Source organism: Trematomus bernacchii, unplaced genomic scaffold (genome assembly GCF_902827165.1).
Source record: "Trematomus bernacchii unplaced genomic scaffold, fTreBer1.1, whole genome shotgun sequence".
Taxonomy (NCBI): Eukaryota; Metazoa; Chordata; class Actinopteri; order Perciformes; family Nototheniidae; genus Trematomus; species Trematomus bernacchii.
Window position 1 is genome coordinate 765,755 of NW_022987686.1, and position 20,657 is coordinate 786,411.

The 20,657-nt window shown below is 41.6% G+C and overlaps 4 protein-coding genes across 5 annotated transcripts in view; 2 read left to right on the forward strand and 2 right to left on the reverse strand.

Annotated features, from left to right (window-relative positions):
• Positions 1–1,676, forward strand: part of si:ch73-335l21.1 (insulin receptor substrate 1-B) — a 41,651-nt gene extending 39,975 nt beyond the window's left edge. Inside the window, 1 exon segment of the mRNA XM_034136855.1 lies at positions 967–1,676. Within this exon segment, the coding sequence (XP_033992746.1) occupies positions 967–974 (8 nt within the window). The 3' untranslated portion in view covers positions 975–1,676.
• An 8,201-nt stretch (positions 1,677–9,877) lies between these two features.
• LOC117488104 lies at positions 9,878–13,532 on the reverse strand. Its single transcript, XM_034136858.1, has 3 exons — positions 13,394–13,532; positions 13,181–13,251; positions 9,878–12,806 (listed from the first exon to the last, which is right to left on the reverse strand). Exons 1-3 carry the CDS (start codon positions 13,420–13,422, stop codon positions 10,327–10,329), a joined length of 2,580 nt encoding a protein of 859 aa, XP_033992749.1. The 5' UTR covers positions 13,423–13,532; the 3' UTR covers positions 9,878–10,326.
• A 310-nt stretch (positions 13,533–13,842) lies between these two features.
• On the reverse strand, positions 13,843–15,872 carry si:ch73-335l21.4 (RING finger protein 227). Its single transcript, XM_034136861.1, has 2 exons — positions 15,062–15,872; positions 13,843–14,256 (listed from the first exon to the last, which is right to left on the reverse strand). Exons 1-2 carry the CDS (start codon positions 15,504–15,506, stop codon positions 14,198–14,200), a joined length of 504 nt encoding a protein of 167 aa, XP_033992752.1. The 5' UTR covers positions 15,507–15,872; the 3' UTR covers positions 13,843–14,197.
• On the forward strand, positions 15,341–20,335 carry si:ch73-335l21.2 (E3 ubiquitin-protein ligase rnf152-A). Of its 2 annotated transcripts, none has more exons than XM_034136859.1 (2): positions 15,341–15,549; positions 19,213–20,335. In XM_034136859.1, the coding sequence occupies exon 2, from the start codon at positions 19,264–19,266 to the stop codon at positions 19,909–19,911; it is 648 nt and encodes a 215-aa protein (XP_033992750.1). In that variant the 5' UTR covers positions 15,341–15,549; positions 19,213–19,263; the 3' UTR covers positions 19,912–20,335. The 2 variants fall into 2 exon arrangements, with proteins under 2 accessions (XP_033992750.1, XP_033992751.1); XM_034136860.1 differs by lacking the exon at positions 15,341–15,549 and adding an exon at positions 16,835–17,906.
• Positions 20,336–20,657: the final 322 nt, after the last annotated feature.

Consider the following 20,657-nt stretch of genomic DNA (forward strand, 5'->3'; position numbering starts at 1 on the left):
ATAGAACGCACACGCTATTTGCTGTTTGTTTATATCACGCAGTCTGTTCTTCTTCTCTCGGTTATCACGCAGTCTGTCTTCCGGTGTTGCCTCTTTTGAATGACGAATACACACTACCGACGCCTGCTGGTAAGGAGAGTTATTGCCACTCACGCATGCGCAGTTCCTACGTGCTTCTTGGCCGTCGGCTGAAGTCTTGAAGTGCGGTGTGTGTCCAGTGCGACACATGGCCAAGACGCGAGGCGAGGCAACGCAACAGTCGGGGGTCCGTCTGTGTCAGTTCTTTGGTGTCAGCTTGGTGTGTCCGGGCCATTAATTGTAAACTTTCGGCCGGACAGCCCCAAAAACACACGGTGCATAAGGGCCGTAAAACCAACAGATGGCTGCTTGGCGCCATGTGATTCGTCTGCTACCCACTACACAGGAGCAGAATTATCATTAAGTCTGCATTCCTGCTAATCCTATCAACTTTCAACTCTGCAGAGAAGGCCAGTTAAGTCTCCTATGTGCTGCTGGGACATGTACCGTTTTGAAATATTACTATAGTGACATTTTCCTTTGTGATTCACACCTGTGAGCTTACATGTCCAATATTGAATGTGAAGGGCTGACATTTCTGGATGTTTTTGAGGCACACACACACACACTTTGCTCTGCAGACACAGCAATAGGTATCTCACTTTCACCGTCACGGCTTTATCTTCTATCTTCTTCCTCTCTAAATATTTTTTTTCCAGCTTTTGTGGCTTTGTCTACTTTTTTTTTTTTTGTACTGTTGTCATTTGAGGGACACTGTGACCCTGGACTGATAAGCCGACACTGATAACCTTACAGTAAATATTGTAATATCCTGATAAGCAAGTGATGCTGCATATACATGTCATAATATTTATTTCTTCTTCATATCTGGGTTATTGTTTATTCTGCGTATAACCAAACAATGTTCTCTGTTTGTCTCCTTTCCAGAGTGTTGATGTCAGTGCGTCGTCCTTTGGGAAACAATCTGGTGCTCCTCGGAGAGCTTTAAAGCTCCGCCTGTTCCTTTTGTGTCGACCAATCACATTGAGCCGAACAGCTGGATCGGACACGCCCCAGAAGCACTTTGAGAGACTGTTGGAAAACTTTTCTTCTTCGCTTGTCATCTTGTGGAAGCAACATGGATGTGTGCCAAATGACATTCTTGTTAAAGCTATTTGCTGCTCTCATTCCACGAGGTGTAAGCCAATCAGAGAAGGGTATGGGGGGAAGAAATGGGGATTTCTGTTTTGATTTTTTGAAAAAAATTCAAATCATTAAGAGTATAATGGTGGATATTCAGTGTATGAAAGAAAAGAAAATAATTATATATCTGCTCAAAAAGTGCCTCATTTTCAGATTGTAGCCATTTTACAAAAAACTTCAACTATGCCTCAACTAACTGAAGCTTTGGGTTTTTCTGAGGGGGGGATTTGCTTGACTTAATGTAGTTACAAAAAAAAGTGCAACAGAAGATACTGGTATGAGCTTTTACTGCGTTCATGTCATATGGGAGGATTTTGGTGTCAATAGATGGCCATTTAAACATTATCCTTAAATGTATTTTGTGTCATTAAAGGTGGGGTAGGTACGTTTGAGAAACCGGCTCGAGATACACTTTTTGTATATTCCATGGAATGCTCTTAACATCCCGATAGCAATGAATATCTTAAGTGCTTTGACAAAAAATCCATTAAAAAAATGTCATCTGTGGAAGCCGTAGTACTGTAAAAAGCACGACCAATCATTTTAGCCGGCCCGGCTAAAGTAACTGGATGGCCTACCTGCCTGTCAGCCTTCCATCTGTGCACAAACTTATCTCGTGCCCTCATTGGTCATGTGCGCGTTCGTGTGTGTTGGAGGAGGGGCTCTGTAAGGAAGTGGCAGATTTTTTCCGGTTGTGTATTTTCAAATTCTAGCGCACTCGAGCTGGTTTCTCCAAAATTACCTACCCCACCTTTAAGCTCCAAGTTTAATAGAGCATTGACTAAACGACTGGATAATGACATTAACAGTATAACAAATCGTACGTGTAAACCTACCTGGTAATAAACCTGTTTCTGATTCTGATCACAATAATCTAATATGACATGAATGCAGCATTTTTGCTAACATTATGATGATAACGGTACTAGCCAACCTGCTGGCTTCCTGTCTACTGTGAGATATATTAGCGTAGCCTGTGTTAGCATTTAGCTCATTAAGACTTGCGCTGCTTTTATTTCCGTCTTTTTCTCTCTCTGTTAACTTTTTAACAAAGCCATAAACCGTAAGTATTAAACACACAGGCTTGATAAGGCACGTGTAACAGGGGATACAGCCGCTTTCTAGTTAGCTAAAGCCAGCTAGGTCATATCAACATGTTAGCATCGTGCCAGGATGTAAATTCAGTGTCCTGCTGACTACAGCTCAGGGTTGAGACCCCTGATACAGAGCCAAGCAATCCCATTAGTGCTATTAGCTCCAGACACTTGTGTCTCATTTAATCCACTTCGTCTCAGGATGCTAAATAACATTAGGTACGTACGTTCAGCTGAGGATAGAGACCCTATCAATAGCCATGCTAATGCTAGCTTTGTAGCGGTCAGCACACTGCTTTTAGCACCGGAAAGGGGTCGGTTCTTATTTCAATTCTGCCATTGCGTAATAATAAATGAAACTGCTCATTTGTTCGCAGTTATTTTATACATGAAGGTACCAAAATTCTAAGATGTTTACACTTTAAAACGTTTTAACTGGTTGAATTGAAAGTGCTTTGACCCTAAATCCCCCTTTAGGACCGTTTCTATCTCCTTCCCTCCCTCCTTTCTGACTTTTGCTTAGCTCTTACTTTAATCTCCGCTATGCATCAGCATTTAAGTGCCTGTCTGTCCTTTTTATCTGTCTGTCTCTCTACCCCGTCTAAGCAGCTAGCACTAGCAGGGCTGTCCTAGCAGAATATATTAAGTCTATTTTTATGTCTATTTTTGTCTCTTTTTGCTGTACAGTTCTCATGAAAATAACTTGTTTATGTTTGTTCGATGTGACAATGATCTATCGGATGAATTGACTGACAGCCATGGCCCTAATCTGAGAAGTTTTGGACTGTTTCTCTTACGCCATAAATGGAGGAGTTAATTGTTGCAGGGCCGTCGGTGCCAAAAACACAACAAAACAACAAATAAAGACTAAACTCCAGCAGCACCTCAAGAAGCAACCTTCAGCTCCTAAGTCTGGACGTATTGCTTTGTTTTGTTTTAAAATTGTAACCTTTTGTGTTCCCCCATTGTTTTCTTTTGCCGCGGGGAAAATAACTGTGACATATCTGGCCTCGCTTACGTGACACTTGGAGATAAAGGTCATTGCGAGGAACTGCGTACGTTTTAACCTTGAATTTCCCTATGACTTTGACCCGAGGATTTAAAAAAGAAATGCATGAAGAGGAAGAGAAAAGGCCACCACGAAATGTCTAAATAGTATACATGTGCATCTATTTGCTACAAATTGTACTCATGTGTTTGTCTGCCTGTCAGCGTTTCCGCCAAAGGGGCGTCTTGCCGTCATTTGACGCCCTTATTCAGCTCGGGATGCCCTGAACGCGAGCCGAGGGCGTCCAAAAATATTAATAATTCGAGAGAAGATCGAGAGTTTTTTTCGCTTGAATTAACGAAAAGGAAAAAGGACAAGGACATCCATCTTTTGGAGGGGCAAAGGAGTCTGGTGGGATTATTTTCGGAGTATTGAAGATCGTTTCCCCGACATCGGCGGTGCCTGCTACAGGACAACACGGAACGTGCGCGATTTGGACGCGATGAGCGGTGCTAGTGGAGCACGCGCGTGAGCTGCGAGCACCAGAGCCTCGCAGCGGCGAAACTGAGGCTCCGTGGTAAACTGTGGTAACATGAAGAGCCGTTTGGGAGCCTTCGAAGTTCATGGACTAGCTCACTCTGTTCACATGACTTTCAGGGGGCCTAGAGCGTAACAACTTTATTACGAGCAGGTTGGGATGTGAGGTTGGAACTGCCTCTAGTAATGATTACTAATGCAAAAGTGGGGAAGAAAAATGAACTTCCAACCAGATCATGCAGACTTGCAGAGTCAGACAAACACATGATCCGTCTTTCTAATGTCTTTTGGAGATGTTCTCATATTGAAACTCAGCAGTTTTCAGCCAAATGCTTGAAGGTACTTATAGTTTAGAAAGAAGAGCGCACAAACAGGCTTTCAATCTTGACAAGCGGACACTATCATCCTGCCATTTAGAGCCTCCTCTCAGCTCTGAGCGTCTCATGAACTTTACTTCGTCAAACTGCCCGCAGTCTGTTTCTCCGACTGTCCGTGATGAAGTGCTCGATGATCGCAGACATACATATCATGACTAAAGTTCCTTCAGGAGAGCTCAGACGAACGGGGTTCAAGAGTTGAAGTGGCTATATGATTTCATTAATTCTTAGCAAGATGTTCATGAAATGTGCAGGAAACTTGCTGCTGCTGTTCTAAATTGTTTTATCTCTTCCTCCTGTTCCCCCGTGGATGGTACTGAATGGGAAATATTGTGAGATTTGCCATTGATGTAGACAAGTTTTACTTCTGTTGCTTTAGAAAAAAAAAAATCTGACTAAAAGAGAAAAAAAAGTAAAACAACAAAAAAAGGGCTTGTGGTTTCTTTTGTTTTCCGTGACTTATTTTGAGTGATGTAATGGGCATGTTTGTTAAATCAGGCTTAAGGCAGAAGAAACAACAGTGCTACTGATTTAAAGGGGGAGAAGAAGAGCGGAAGGCGCTAAGTTTTACGATCTGAGGCGAGTGTGAACATCTGCATTGAAAGGCCACAGACACGGGAGGGCTCTCGCCACACTCGCCGTCATTGACTCACACACACACTCGCAGAGACTACAGCAGATGTCCCCACTGTAATGGGGGAAAATAAAACAGCCTGATTGTTATCCTCACAGCCTGCAAAGCTGCATTAGTCACATTCGCCACTCCCATTGATAAGATATTTGCACTCACTGATGGCGGTGGCCAGCGGAGTTAATCACACGTCTCACTGGTAATTTGACCAAGGTGGTGTTTGGTGGCGGAGCTCCATCCCTGTCTTATTTGATAGTGATAGCACCCTCTCACTCAGCACTCGGTTTAATTAAATAAGCTTTTTTTTAGGCTATTATAAATCTGTCTTTCTCTTCTAGTTAACATGTATGGGATCTTTATCATCCTCGTCCACAGATGGCCAAGTAGCTCAACCCAGACAGAGGCACCCTATGTATGAATTAATAGAAATGAGAACACACACACACACAGATCATGCACCTGTGGATCCCCTCACTTCCTTCATTGAGAGAAAACAAGGTTAGTGTGGACAAAAAAAGCTTGTTAGCACCTGAAAGATGTAGAACCCCCCCCCCCCCCACACACCCACACACACACCAACACCAGAGGGTTTAATGAAAGAAATTAGAATGTTAAAACATTTCCTCCTTCTCATATTTTATAAGCAGTGCACCTGATTCGGTGTTAAACTTTTAGCATTATTTGCAAGACATGTTCCTCATGATTTGCAAGAATTTCAAGGTTTCTCTGAAATGAACATGAATAAGTTAACTCTTCCTCCTCCTTGGGATGCAGCCTTAGGCAATGGGAAACTCTGTATGAGCTGTTGGAGTTCATGGAGAAATGTTTAGGATACCTCTGCCGTCAACGAGGATCCACAAATGAAATAAGTTCTTTACAAATTGAACAGCAAAATATTAGTTTAACAACTCACACAACTCCTGCAGTTTAATGCAATCTATTTGAAATACTTCATAGTCCCGAGCATCATGCAAATATGTTCCGAATAGTAAGGTTTTAAGCTAAATTAATCTGTTATGAAAGGAGTGAGCATATTAATGGATACATAAAAGCTGTAGTATATTGCATATATCAGGTAAGGCTGATATATTTGATCTTAATTCAATTCAGTCTTAGGAAAATCTCCATAATGTACCATGGAGGCATGTGAGAAAAACTGCTTTCTTCACAAATTCTAGGTAACACTCGGTGAGTCATTGATAAACACTCTGTGGGTGAAGTATTCCTTTGAGACTAAGGTTTAATTCAAGTAATAAGTCACATGAACCCATTCCAGGGATTGTAGACAAACAGGAGCAGGGGCGTCAGAATGGGCCCAGCTGCCATCTGGTTGTCACGGTGACGGGCCCGCCTCGGCTGCCAGCAGCAACATTTCCGGTCAAGAAGAGTGAGAAAGAGAGGAGGGGGATGCTGGGCGGCGGCCCAGAGAGAGGACAGCGAGTTCAGGCAGCAGAGAGGTGTGGTTGGATGGAGGCCAAACAGGTGGACATGTTGTGTCTGAGCCGGCGGGAGGATCATCTTCTCAGTTGTGAGTGTGTTGATACTGCATCATTGTAAACACACCTACATGCCACCTATTGGCACCCTGCCACAGAAATGAACTGAATAACCCCCACTTCCTTATGCACGGCAGGGTGTGCACGGGAATAAGTGTGCATTCCCATGAGAAAAGAAGAGATAGGAAATAAATAGTTCCACTTTTCTCCAAAATGTAACTTCTTTTTTTTTTATATACCAGACACTTTTAACTCTACACACCTAAAAACCCTTTATTTAAACCATTTTAAAAGTAAAAAAGGCTTGTTTGAACTGCTCTGAACTCATGCCCTACACTACATTTCACATTGTTTAAGAGAGGGTGCTGGTTTGTGTATGACTGTTTGAAAACAATTAGGGTGAGGCTTAACCTATCACGTTTAAAAAAAAGCAAGGTCCTCCCCAGGGTTATTAATGTTTTTCTCTAAACACTCCTTTCACTTAGAAAAAACCTGCAAAAGCATCCCTTAAACACGTCTTGAAAAGCATGCAGTGAAATTGAACTTATTGAACGTGCATTGCATAAGATACAGTGACCCATGCGAAAACTAAGATTTGATCGATTATATATAGATAACAGTTTCTCAAAGTTTATTTAATTTAAAAATCAGATCCCTTACACGACTGCAAAGCCCAGTGAAAACATGCCTGTTCCATTGGAGTGATATCAATCTTAGCCTCTTTGATAGTGCTTTGAGTGCACTTTTTATGGTGTTTACATCATTGATACCAGGCCTTATAGCCAACATGTACAGTCCGTACTGCTGCATGTTGCCAACAATACAGGAAGTCTTCCCGTCTTTATGACTTCCTCCCCAGCGCAGAGCAGACCACAGGAAACTCGCTGGATGTAGGATAGGGAAATAGCTTTTGCTCCCAAAGCACATGTGGGAATGTTAATGTAGGCGCTATTCCATGCTCCTAAATTGCTTCCTTCCCATCATTCATACCTATTCAAGTATATAGCAGAGATAGGCGTAAGCTACAACACCGAACGTGTATGGAGACATGTAGCGGGCGAGATTTTGTGTTTTTCTCCCACCATTTTCCCCTTAGTTGCCATAATAAACAACATATCACAGGTGCTTTAGCTTAGGTACACCTACTGTATGTTGACAGAGCCAATAAAGCCCAGGATTAAAGTCAGTACACTGCAAACTGCCTGTGCTAATCCTCACAACCCCCCCCCCCCCCCCCTGCAGTCCTTAGGCTACATATAGGTTATAGTTAATCACTGCAGACTCAATAAAGTAAGAATACCCACAAAGTCATGGTCAAACCCGATGTGAGGTAATCTAAACCGCGAATGCCACAGCCGATGCAACCATCTTTTAATGTATTTCCAGTCCTCACCACCCCCTCTTTCACATAGTGTACTTAGCCAAACAAAAAGCCTTTCTCTGTCTCCCCCCTTCCTCCCCTTCCCTTTCTCCCCACCACCATCTGACGCTCACTCTCGCCTCATGAGAGAATGTTTGTCGTGATTATAGATTTGTCTCTATTACAGGCTGCATGCGAAATTAGCTCTGTCACTCCGCATAGCTGCTGAGCAAAAAAAGGGAGGTTTAAAGCGCACTAAAGTGCCACATGGAATGAGTGAGGAAGGGGAGAAGAGGAGGCTCGGGGACTGTGAGGCCTCTGTGCTTTTTTTTTTTTTTTTTTTAAAGCTCCCTTAAAAACCGCAGACACATGGTACAGAATTCCCCTCACAGTAGGAAAAGGGGGGGCAGCTTTGCAAGAGAACACCACACTGTCTGTGATAAACACACACACACACACACAACACACACACACACACACACACACACACACACACACACACACACACACAACCACACACACACACCCACACACACCACACACACACAACACACACCACACACACCACACACACACACACACACACACACACACACACACACACACCACACACACACACACACGGGGAATAATATAGCCAACACACTAGAAGAAGGAAAGGGAGTGTGTGAACCAGACGCACAAACACTCATACACAAAAGGCGGTGCAGAAAGAGGGGAACTTTGAAGGAGCCGACGTGCAGGCCAACGCCTCTACATGCCACACTGAAAAAACTGAAAGGTTGACTTCAGTTAAAAGTATTTAGTCAGCAGATTTCACATAACTGTATTAAGTAAGTTGAAAGCCATAATACTAATTTTAATTAAAAAATTGTGAAATGTCTTGACTAAATAAAGTCAACGGTTCAGTTTTTTCACATGGAAACCTCAACACATCATCTCACCTTAATACCTCGAGGCTCTATGGGAAAGTTGAAGGTCCCACTTTCCACGGGTATTGTATAGGGGGGTATTTGGGGGGGGCGTTAATCCAATGTACAATGTGTTTAACTTTGACTGACATGTCCTTCGAACCCTCCCCTCTATCTGGGGCCCCTTTGAGCTTGTAGAAGGAGGGCGAGTGTGGAACTGGTGGTGGCTGACTGGGAAAAGGTGAAGGGGTCAGGTGGTGTGAATGGACCGGGTTAGGGTCTCTGATGTGGGTTTAGCGTGGACCCAATGCCCTTGAAACAAAGCTCCTGATTGGGTGATTGGAAAAGGTGGGAAGTGGAATCATTCATTTCGATCTAGATTTGAAGATAGACGAAAAATCTGTAACACATATCTTATAATTCATTTTGCTTCAAAGTTATGTAGGGTGCCAACATATTACCACAGCATGAGATCTACATACTTGAGGTAACAGTGGGAAAATAAAATGGATTAGGAACGCCATCTAGTGGAACATCTAGCACCTGGTCATGCTGTGAATGGAGATCAGGTCAATAAAGGTATAATCCATATTGATTAAGTTGCCATTGAGCTATAGTTAAGAGTACAGCAACATCATGACATTCTTGTCATTGAATCTAACAAGCAAACCCCACTGTATTTTATAAATGGCTTCAATCAAACGGAAGAAACCACATAATTACTTGTTTTCCTCCTTTTGTGTACTTATTAATGGCTTGGCAAAGTCACTAAAAGTCCTTCTGACAAAGGGGGAAATCAGGGTTTTCCATCTTGCAGAGTTAACCCAGAGACCAGCATGCTGAAAAGCTCCTTGTAAGCTAGAAAGAGGAGGTGGAAAATGTGTGTCAGCACACTGAATAGCCACTGCCTGCATGGGAATGAAGCCTCAAGTATGTCCTTACTCTGCTTTTCCTCATCACCCTTGACATTGCATTATGAAAATATTTGCCAAATGAGGCTAAGGTTATGCCCCCCAAAATCTATGTTTGACCTCAGTAGATTTTTCCTCTCATAAGAGATGGATGATGTCATTTTAATAGAAACCACTAATGATTTACGGTAAATAGTATTTTCGATTGAATTGTCAGCGTTTCTTGTAAGCATCTGCTTTTCATGCCAGATGAGTGTTTTTTCCAAAATGAATGGGGAAACCGACCCTAAAAAATCTCGAAGAACAATTTGATAAGGTAATTAATTTACTTTCTTGAAGTAATGACACGTCTTAGTTTTTCCAACAAACACTCCAAAATTGAAAGATATTCAGTTTTCCTCAGTAAAGATGAAAAGAAAAAACCTTTTTTCGCAAAAGAGAAACGGGAAATGCCAAAGCTATATTATTTAATTGAATCTTGATCAAGCTATTAAACTAATTGTTTGAACTCTTTTGATGTTTTCTGGCCTGAGACTCCCAAAAACTTTCCCTGAAACCAATTACAACCAAGATTTATTTATTGACATAATAATCTTATAATGACATTTGTTACCATACAATATTAGATTGTTTTCTTACATAGAAATCGTAAGAAACATCACTCATTCAATCATTTTAGTTATTCTGCTTAGGAGCAGCCATTGTTTGCCAAAGAACAAAATCACAAAAGAGTACTTTTCGAAATTGTATTGGGCTTGTTCAAGCAACCACATGACATTCCCAAGAGTTTCTGTCATTTCTCAGAACAGGACAGTTCTTGGACTTGGAGGAAATAAATCTACTACTAGCAAATCCTCGCTAAGAATCTTTGTGGTGTTAGTGGAAAAAACCTCAAACATATTAAACCCCACACTTCCACTTCCTTCATCATCCAGGAATAAATCAGAAGTTGTCATGCCACCGTCGACATCTTCACCCAAGTGGTGTTCTTTAACATCTTCTACCTCATGGTCTTCAGAACCTCTGCTCGTGTTGTCTCTCCTGAACTCAGCATCCTCAGATGTAAAGCTCCAATTACCCACCCCTTCTTTTTGCTCCGTTGTAGCTGTAGCATTTGGAAAATACTCCTTATCAGCTGGTATGGATGGTGTCTGGGTTGTAGCTTTGACACCACTGAACGAGGCACTTCCAAGAACATCGGCGTAGGTGACAGCCACCACCCTGGCGGGGGTCTTTGGCGGCCTGACAATGACCGCCTTTCCAGACTCATTGGTGAATCCATTGGGCTTATTTCCTTTCACACGTGTGGCTCTCACAGTGCTGCTGGTGGAACTGTAAAGCGGGCCCATTCCAACAACTTTGGTTGGCATCCTTGGCTCAAATGTTGGGCTGGATTCAAATGTGGGTCTTCCGTCTGATCTGAGAAAAGATGAGGACGCTATGTGTTCTAGTGCTGTCCTATTAAGATTTGCATTTCTGTTTGGAACTGGCTGAAATCCTAACAATGTGTAGAGGTTGCGTCTCTTTTGGTATGTGTCCAGTGAAGTGTCAGTGCTTCCTGCTTCCTTTAAAGTTGGTTTAAGGTCTTCACTGCTTACCTCATTTTGGCTCACTGTGGATACATGGCTGTGTTTCTGTTGCAATATATGTGGGCTTTTAGGTTGAAGAGCTTTAAACCCCTGCTGGACTCTAGCAGACTTTTCTGGCTCACTAACTACAGTTTTGGCTCCCTCAAGTGGTCGAGTACTAAATCCATATATTCTTCTATAGTTTTTAAATGGTCTTCCATCACCAGTTTTATGCTGCATAGTAGATGTTTCCTTAAATCCTGTCGTAAACGGCCTTATAGTAGGTTTGGTTTGGACGATATCTAAAGTCCCAGGAAAAGGGTCATCTGTTAGGGACTTCTCAAGTTTGGCGGGTATGGCTGCTTGTCTCCGGCTAAAGCTAAACCTTGGTGAGAAAGAAGGGTGTATATTAGCTTCCTTTCCTTGGTCCAAGCTGTAGCTTTGAGGGTTGGTTCTGTCATTAGAGACTTGGCCCTTCACACCTCTCCATGTTGGATTTATAAATCCTCTGAAGCCATGGATGCTTTTTACGGTTGTTCCAGGTTTGTTGGCATGCTTTGATTCTCTTGTGGTCGTATCACTACTTACTGGGGATGTATCACTAACAGTTGTATTGTTACCCTGGAAATCTGCATGAGGAATAGGGTCAACACTTTGAATGGTGGCGTCTTTCCCAGGATGTTCAGAGATTTGAGTTATGTCTTTATATTTACTAAAACTCTCCGTATTAGGACCATACTGGGCCACATTAGCATTATTTAACAGTGGTTTGGCCTCATCAGATAGCCGTTTTACTTCCTGAGTTGAATCTTTTCTTTGTTTAACAATTGAAGCAAACCTGCTGTAAACTTGTGAATCAGGGGCCTGCTGCTGATGTGGCGTCGGGAAAAAAGCGGCAGGTCCATCACTAGTGGCTGTATGAACTCTCTCATGTCCAGAGGTCAGGGAGTTCTTGAACAGATATGACTGGAACTTTTTGTTTCTTGGCACCTCACTGCTGCTCACTGAATTCAACTTCTGGGAAAAATCTGTATGTGGTGAAGTCAGTTTTTCTGGGCTGGGGATGCTTTTAATAACATAGTTAACTAAGCTGTTGCTGACTGATGGCGGATGAGGGGCGGGTTGACTCGAGAAGCCGAAAAATGTGCTCCGTGCCCCAGATGCGAGGGGCTCATTAACCTCTTTATAATTCCCTCTTGAAGTTGGCAGTGGAGCACTCCAATATCTAGCAGTCTGGGATGAAAAAGGAGAAGGGGAGGCATATCTGGGAACTTCTTCTTTGATGTAGGAATTCTGAGCATCCCAAACTTGTGACGGACTGGAGCTTAGATGAAAGGGACGGGAAGCTTCTTTTAGAGATGATTTTCTAATGGTCACTGAGTTTGATCTGTATGAATTACCAGAGAGTGGTTGGTAACTGCTTGCTGGCCTATTTAAATTCTGCACTGCTGGAGACTCTCTGTTATCTGGACTGTTTTGATTGTAACTAAAGCCCTCTGTAAAACGTACAGGGTTTGGCCGTTGGTAGATGATTGACGAAGCTACTCTAGGATTCCCGCTTGTCTCAGTTTCACCATTAGTCCCAGTTTGGCGTCCAGTTTGAGTTGATGGCTGACCAGTGAAGAGGGGATTGTGCTGACTGCGTGGAATATACCGTTTTCTCAGACGCTTGTGCTTCACTCCATCGTTCACCTGGGTTGTTATGGGGCTGTCTGAAGGAGAAAAAAAAATGTAATTATTCTAATGCTGTTACACAGGCAAATCAACCTGTCTTCGATTTTGTATGTTCATTTTATAACCTCTATTTAGTTTAATATAAACCTGAAATTACTCTGCCTCAAATACATTTGTACATTGTTAAGACAGGATGCAATAAATGTCAAACAAAATCATTATCTCTTTTACATTTTTGTCAAATTGCCAAGAAAAATCTGGCAATACAATTCTAGCTCCACCCAACCCAATCTGCCATCACATGCCTTACCCTCCTGACATTTTTTTTCCTGCTATTAAAATAAGCATTAGCTCACAAAAACTGCAAACACAGCAGGATTAGTCTGGCAGATCCTGGCCTGTTTGCACTCACCTCTTGCAGCTTCTGAGCACATGATAAACGACATGACAGCTGCACAGACCAGAGCAAAGGCAAACAACAGCCTGCAGGAGAAGATAAAAAGAACAGGCACAGGAGTTTTTAATGGTATTCATGAGAAGTGTGAGGCTGTCACTCAATAATAATCAACCCTTTTACAAGTTGTATGCCTACATGTGTGTACAAGCGTGTACAATTGATATTTACCTTGAGGAGAGAGCAGCATTTCGTAACATGATGGAAGGATTTCTCAAGAGGTTTGAATGATAGCCAAACAAATAACTTGGAATAAGTTGTCGAGTTGGCAATCCATGTGTTTTACTTGTCAAACAAGTTGGAGATCCAGGCTCTGCTGCTGGTTGAGTCTGATTGGATGCAATGCTGTGCACCTGGTCTCAAGTAACCTCCCCTCCCAGTTCCCAATTTTTTATTTAAAATATTTTCTTTAAATATTCAATCTCTTTTGAGTTCTGTGTTTGTCTTTTAATACAATCATATGTTTGCCTCCACTGTGAATTGTATTTTGTAAAGCCTGCTTTTACTTTGTAGAATGTGCTAGGCTAAATACAATGTTATTTTTATTTTTTTTAAAGTTGCACACTCAAGCCGTCTTTTTTTTCAAAGAAATGCACACATGACTCACCCAAACTCTTAGGGAAAATAGCTTCAAAGTAATTTGAAACCAGATTTATTTTGCCATAAATATGTAACAATATTTAATTAAATACATTCGTCAAAAATAATAAATACCACATACAGTACATAAGTGCATAAATAGGCCTTAAATAAAACAGCTTCATAGTGTTCATCGTTTAAAGTAGCAATCAGAAATCTGAAAAGCTGACATTGTTGGCTGTGTGTGGCCAGTAAGGTTTCATCATCATCATCATCATCATCATCATCATCATCATCATCATCATCATCATCATCATCAAGTCCATGTTGCGAATGAGAACCATTGAAAATAAATATAGTGTCACATTGTCCAGGGTCACTGAAATTGTGGACTCCTTAAAACATAAAGCCGGTCATCATGGCGATGTTCCTCAAGTCGTCATTGGTCATACAGTCTGTGAAAGAAAAACAAGACACATTAGAAAACATGTTTACAAAATCATTGATGACTTTATAAAATAATCTGAACCCTTAAGTGTGAATATTGAACTTTATCACAAAGCTAAATGTGACACATTCTTTGAACTTTATATTCTTAAAGGTCTAGTTCAAAAGCATGCTGTAACTAGTGGTGGAATGTAACCAAGTAGCCTACCTTTACTTAGCCTACAATGCACAGTATATCCATTTTAAGGAGTATTTTTAACTCCTTAGCGAAACTAACTTCTTAGCAAAATCGCTGTCAGTTTATTTTCTGTTAACCCACTCGTGATTTAACTCACCTAAATATAATGTTGTCTGCTTTTATCTATACAAAATAATTTTATTTTAAAGGTTTTTCCTAATTATTTTGTGTCAAAATCAGAATGTATAAAGTAACTATAGTATAAAGTAGAAACATGTACTTCCAAAATGTAGTAGAGTAGAAGTTTAAAGTTCAGTACTTGAGTAAATGTACTTAGTTACTTTCCACCACTGAGTATTTTTTTTATATTTAGGGTACTTTTATCTCAAGTCTGAGAATCTAGGCTACTTTCTAACCCCATTGAAGTAGTAGAAGTATAAACAAATGGAAATACTCAAGTAAAGTAGCCTACCTCAAAATGTTACATAAGTAGGCTACAGTCCTTGAGTAAATGTAGGCTACTTAAAAGTTACATTCCACCACTGTTGCCTAATGATTTGTCTCGCTGACTTTTATTTACTTCGGCAGGCCAAGCTACCACTTGAAACAGTACTTCTGAACCACAGTTTACTTACTTTCTCCGCCCCTCTGCCGAGAGCTCTTCCCACTTAACAACCGCCAAACTTTCCTGAAGGACCGCCGGAGCCCCCTGCCTCTGGAGCCCGGGGAGGCGTTGCCTTCCTCGGCTGGAGTCTCGGGGAACTCCTCGGTGTCGTCACAAGCGTCTAGCCCGGGACAGACCTCTTCCTCCGGGTTATCGTCCTCCTCGTCTTCCTGGTCGAGGACTCCCGAGGATATGAGCCGCTCCAGGACGCACTCGTCAACCCTCAACTCGGCTCTCAGCGTCCCGGAGATGGAGGTGGTTTGTCGGCACAGCGGACAGACGATGGGTCCCTGGGGTCGTGAGAGGGCCAGGAGGCAGGACTCGCAGAAGCTGTGTCTGCAGTGGAGCTCCCGGGGACACCGACGACCTGTGTTGTAGGTCCGGTAACAAATCCCGCACTCCTGCTCGGTACACATGTTGCTTTCTGATCTGGTGATTCAGATTGGAATGAGACAAGAGGTGAGCTATCCAGACTGTATACCTCAGGGTGGGTGTGGGGGAGTGCGTGGGAGGAGACTACGAACTATATGGTTTAGGGCCAAATGAAACGTATGAGTCATAAAGCTCCAAGTGATGTAATGAAACCAAAACAACACAACACACCATTGTGTATGAGTCATAAAGCATGTAGTCCTATGTTGTTGTTTTAAAAAAATAATATTTCCTCTAGAACATGTTGAAACACACTACTCGAAATAAAAATAAACCAGTGATTCACAAACCAAACCATTTCCCAGGTAATAATGAGAGTACACATAGCTTTGTGATTTAAAAGAGCACTCGAAACCAACGCAGGACTCAATAAAACAGGATTAAAATAATACAAAATAATGAAACAAAATATTAAATATACAATTAAATAAATAAACAATATATTAAATATTTCCTGTATCAGAAACAGTAGGAATGTAATGCTTACGAAGTCCAATTGTCTTAAAATAATCTTGATTTTAACACAAATGTTACAACTTTCACAGTGTGTAACATACCTTGATCAAATAATAAGACAAAAGAAAGCTCCTGTTCATTCAGAATAAAATAGACAAAACACAAACCATGTCCTGTTTCCAGTCTTACTCTGCCACTTCCCCTGTCTGATCATCACATCCTTATTACAGTTGATCCATAAATAACCTCTTTGACAGTATATGACAATTATATTTAGAATATTTATTGAATATACAACTTTTGGGGTTTTTCCACATACACAGTTAAACAATGAATGACCCTGAGCCAGGAGACATCAAACGGACCTAAGACGTAACCAAATACGTTAAAGATTAATCACAGTTTGTTGGATTGGAATCATTCATTGGGAAGCCCTATTTATGGTCATAGCGCTTTAAAAAAAAAAATCCAGTAAACATATGGGAAGGATATCCCTTCTTAATACTCCCCCTCCTTTATTAAACTTGAATTCAAGTGCTAACCCTCCTTGCACTTCCCACTGATACTGAAGGGTGTGTGTGTGTGTGTGTGTGTCTGTGACGTCAGCCAGACGTCACTATGGTAATCCTATCGGTTGTTTCAGCAAGAACTCCTTTCATGGTCATTGCCGCTGAAAACTTGGCAGACAATCATAGTTCTCTGTGTGTCAGTGTGTGGTGTGTGTGTGTGTGTGTGTTGGTGGTGTGTGTGTGTGTGTGTGTGTGTGTTGTGTGTGTGTGTGTGTGTGTGTGTGTGTGTGTGTGTGTGTGTGTGTGTGTGTGTGTGTGTGTGTGTGTGTGTGTGTGTGTGTGTGTGGTGTGTGTGTGTGTTTTGATAGCAACAGCATAAAAGAGAGCTTTTAGATTTCTGTATTTACTGTGTGTGTCATGTAGAGTGAGACACTTAGTTGGAAGATTGGAGCAATGCGGGAAAAACAAATCTAGACCTTGATATTGATCATAAAGACTTTATTAAGACTGTAGTGGTAATTGTTGCAATTTTTCCTAGTGGTGCTTTTTTATGATTCTATGTGTGAGTTTACAAATCTGACTGTTGAGTCTTATATTGTCTGGTAGAGGATATGAAAACAAGTTAACCTATTCTTTAACTGAAGTGACAGTGATTTTATTAGCTAATCCAATAGTTTTGTAAATGATTAAGGAATACGGTAAATGTTTCAAACCAAAGGAAAGCCCAATATTTAAAAAAAATCTGATTATAGACTATGTTCTGATCTGAGTCAGATTGGTAGTGTAAATAGCAGAGTTCGCGTAAAGGCACATTCTGTTGTTCAAGCCTACAACTAAATCAATGAGGGTGAAACTGAAACATTACCATGGGTGATGACGAATGTATCAATCCGTAATTAATCTGTTTACTCAATGTTCTGAACATTAACTGTCACTTATTGACATTTACACATTTTTATTAGACATGATCCACTAGAATGTGAGATGACTTTAAGTAAAGTAGGAAAACTGTACAATGTTAATAATTTCACCCTTAGCCACACACTACTATTTTAAAACGGCTTCATGCTGACTGTGTGGAATCATAATAACATCATATGGAAGTAGACTGGGAATCTGTCATTTTCTATCTTGTGTGTCTTAGTTACCCTCACATCACCAAGGGTTTAATTACTGCCGAGCAAACCGCAGAGACTCCTCATGAGAGAGGAGGACGAGTAAAATCAGGTGAGACGGAGGGAAAACAGAAGGCTGCCAGTAAGCCGAGCTTCATCCACATAGCTACAGGATATCAAGATTGAAACTTGTTAATGTGCACACAATACGGGGAGGAAGGCACTGCCAGGATGAGATCTGTACCAACATGAGGAGAATTGTGCAAGGGGAAGTACCGGGCATCAAAGTGTCCTCTGATCAAAGGTGGGTAAGTCACTCTGTTATCTGCTTCTTAGGTGTGAGGATGAATCACTGCCAGTGGCTCTCAATATAATCTCTATGAACCTGCTGGCCTAGATATAAGGGGGCTTATTTATTTAACACTTTCCTGTCACAACTTGTTTGTCATATAAATGCTTCTTGTTGCTGTTTATTGTATTTTAACACCCATTCTGTTTCTGGTTCTAATGTGTTTTGAAATGCGTTGCCATGGACCAATTCACAGGAGACCACACCTGCTAAGCAACAATCCGTGCGTAGTAGTCGTCCCATGTGAGCAATAAACGAAAAAGGGTGTCAGCAAAGCAAGTTCGTAAGAAGCCATCAGCAAGTTGACTCAGAATAAATACTAAAAACAAGTGGGTTGAAAACGACATGTCTACGTATTGACATAAACTTAACTTTTGGTAGTTAAGCAGAGCCAAGCTAGCATTCCCCTTCATCTCCAGTCTTTATGCTAAGCTAACTGCTTGCTAACTGTTGCCTTCCATTGAAATTAGTGGTACCAATCCTGACATAACGCCTGTGAAGAAAGCGAAAAGGCGTATTATATAACAAAAATATGAAACTATTCTTTGGACATTGACATATTTGACTCACACACATTTTAGTTTATAGTGACAACAACGTCTTAACATCAGTAGTTTTAATGTATTACAATTTCAACAACTTGTTATTGGACTTCCATGAGTTAGTTAAATCTGGTCAAAATCATATCAGTTGAATTCTCATATAAAGGTCATGGTACTAAGATGTTGGCTCCTACATTTCCCATGATGCCACTCAAACGTGTGTTTTGTTGAACCCTCCCTGCACGATTGCTCTTTTAAACTTCATGCTAACACAAACGGACTCATAACAAGTCAAAGCTACGGTAAATTACACCATCAGGGTTTTATTTTTTGCAGACAACTCCAAAATCAGTTGAGTGCCCCTTTAAACGACTGAACAAAAACATACACACAAACACATGCACACATGCAGAAAGCATCATTACATTGACTTATTACTTCCTTTCTCAGCTCTACTTATGCTTTGCTTGTTTTGCATTTCCCTACATCCTGCACATACTCAGAGTGTGCACACACTTCATGGATGATTGTGAGTATGTGGGGGGGAATGGGTAGATGGTTTAGTGGTTAAATGGATGAACGATATGACTCATGGACTGTGGAATCTGTTAATAAAACCAAGAAGACACAAAGCGATATCCCAGGGAGAGCAGATCCTGGCATCTAAAAGTCACGTAGGCCTCTGGTGTGCTCTTAGTTAACTTGTTTTCTCTATTCAGATTTTTACCAAAGATTCATCCACTTCTCGCCATAACTGAACTACATCCAGCATGGCTGAGAATGTTGCCCCCGCTCCCCAGCTAGGGGACCCTGCTGCAGCACCCAGCCTCAGCAGTACCCCTGGGGACCCGATGGATGTGGAGTGTCCCATCTGCTACCAGGAGTACAACCAGTACAATAAGAGCCCCCGGATGCTGGAGTGCACGCATGTTTTCTGCACCGAGTGCCTCCAGAGGATCCAGCTCTGCCCCAGCGAGCCCTCCAACCCCAGCAGCCCGTCAGCCCTCCCCTGCCCCCTGTGCCGCCACCTCACCGCTCTCACCTCCGGGGACGCCCTCTCCTTACCCTGCAACTCCCGCATCCTGTCCAGACTCCCCCCCGCCACCTACTGCCTGCCCATGACCATGGCTACACACCTGGCCACCATCACCCAGAGAGTGGTGCTGTCCCTGGAGGGCGACAGCAGGGACACTCACTTCATCATCCTGCCCACCGTCAGCCTGCGGGTGCAGCAGATGCACCCGGAGAGGCCGTACGGGATAGCGCCGGGCATTTTGGGAGAACAGGAAGTCTTAGAGCAGAGCAAGAGGACACTGTTCTGTGTGCAGCTGCTGGCCGTCACCTTCTGGGTGCTGTTTGTGATCACGTGCGTGGTCGGGGTGGTGTTTGGGCCACATTTCATTAACAGGAATCATTAGTAGGAAGCTCTTCTTTTAGCTAGTGATATTAAATTATGATATGAAGCACTGTATAAAGTAGGTTGACACATGAATTTTAAGAGAATATTAAACACAAACTTCGTTGAAAATATGTTTGACCACTATTGTTGGTATCTACCCTGTTGATCTGGGACCAATTTATATTCAAATGTTGTTTATAAAATACCAACATTTACACCAATTCTGACTATTGTACTGAATATGTGTTGCTCTTTCATTATTGATAGACTGATAAAGAGTTCCCTCTAGTGGTTAATTTGGTGATGTATGAGATGAGATCACAACTTTAGATAAAAGGATCAAAACTAAATCTGCTCTGTTTTCTTAAGTGTTTTTTTCTCTGTGCCTTTTTAGTAAGTGTATAGCTGTCCTGCTAATGCATAGATTTGAATAAAGCTGATTTACATACACATTGGGTCTCTCTTTTTCCTTTTTCTGGTACAAAGAAAGATATACATATACAATTTATTTGTGTTTCCAATTTTTTTTTTTATCCTGACTTAATAAAAGTTTTATTTTTCAAATGATTTAAAAAAACAACGAAGTTATAATGGGCTATTGTTGACACAAAGTATGTCAGTACCAGATTTAAATCCGAGCAAATGTTGTGGCATATTCTATCAAACTAAATATAGTCTTTGGCACAAATGGGGCTAACCCCACTTCTACCAGCTGCAACATTGAAGTGATGCATCAATAATATTTTCTCCACTGATATAATAATG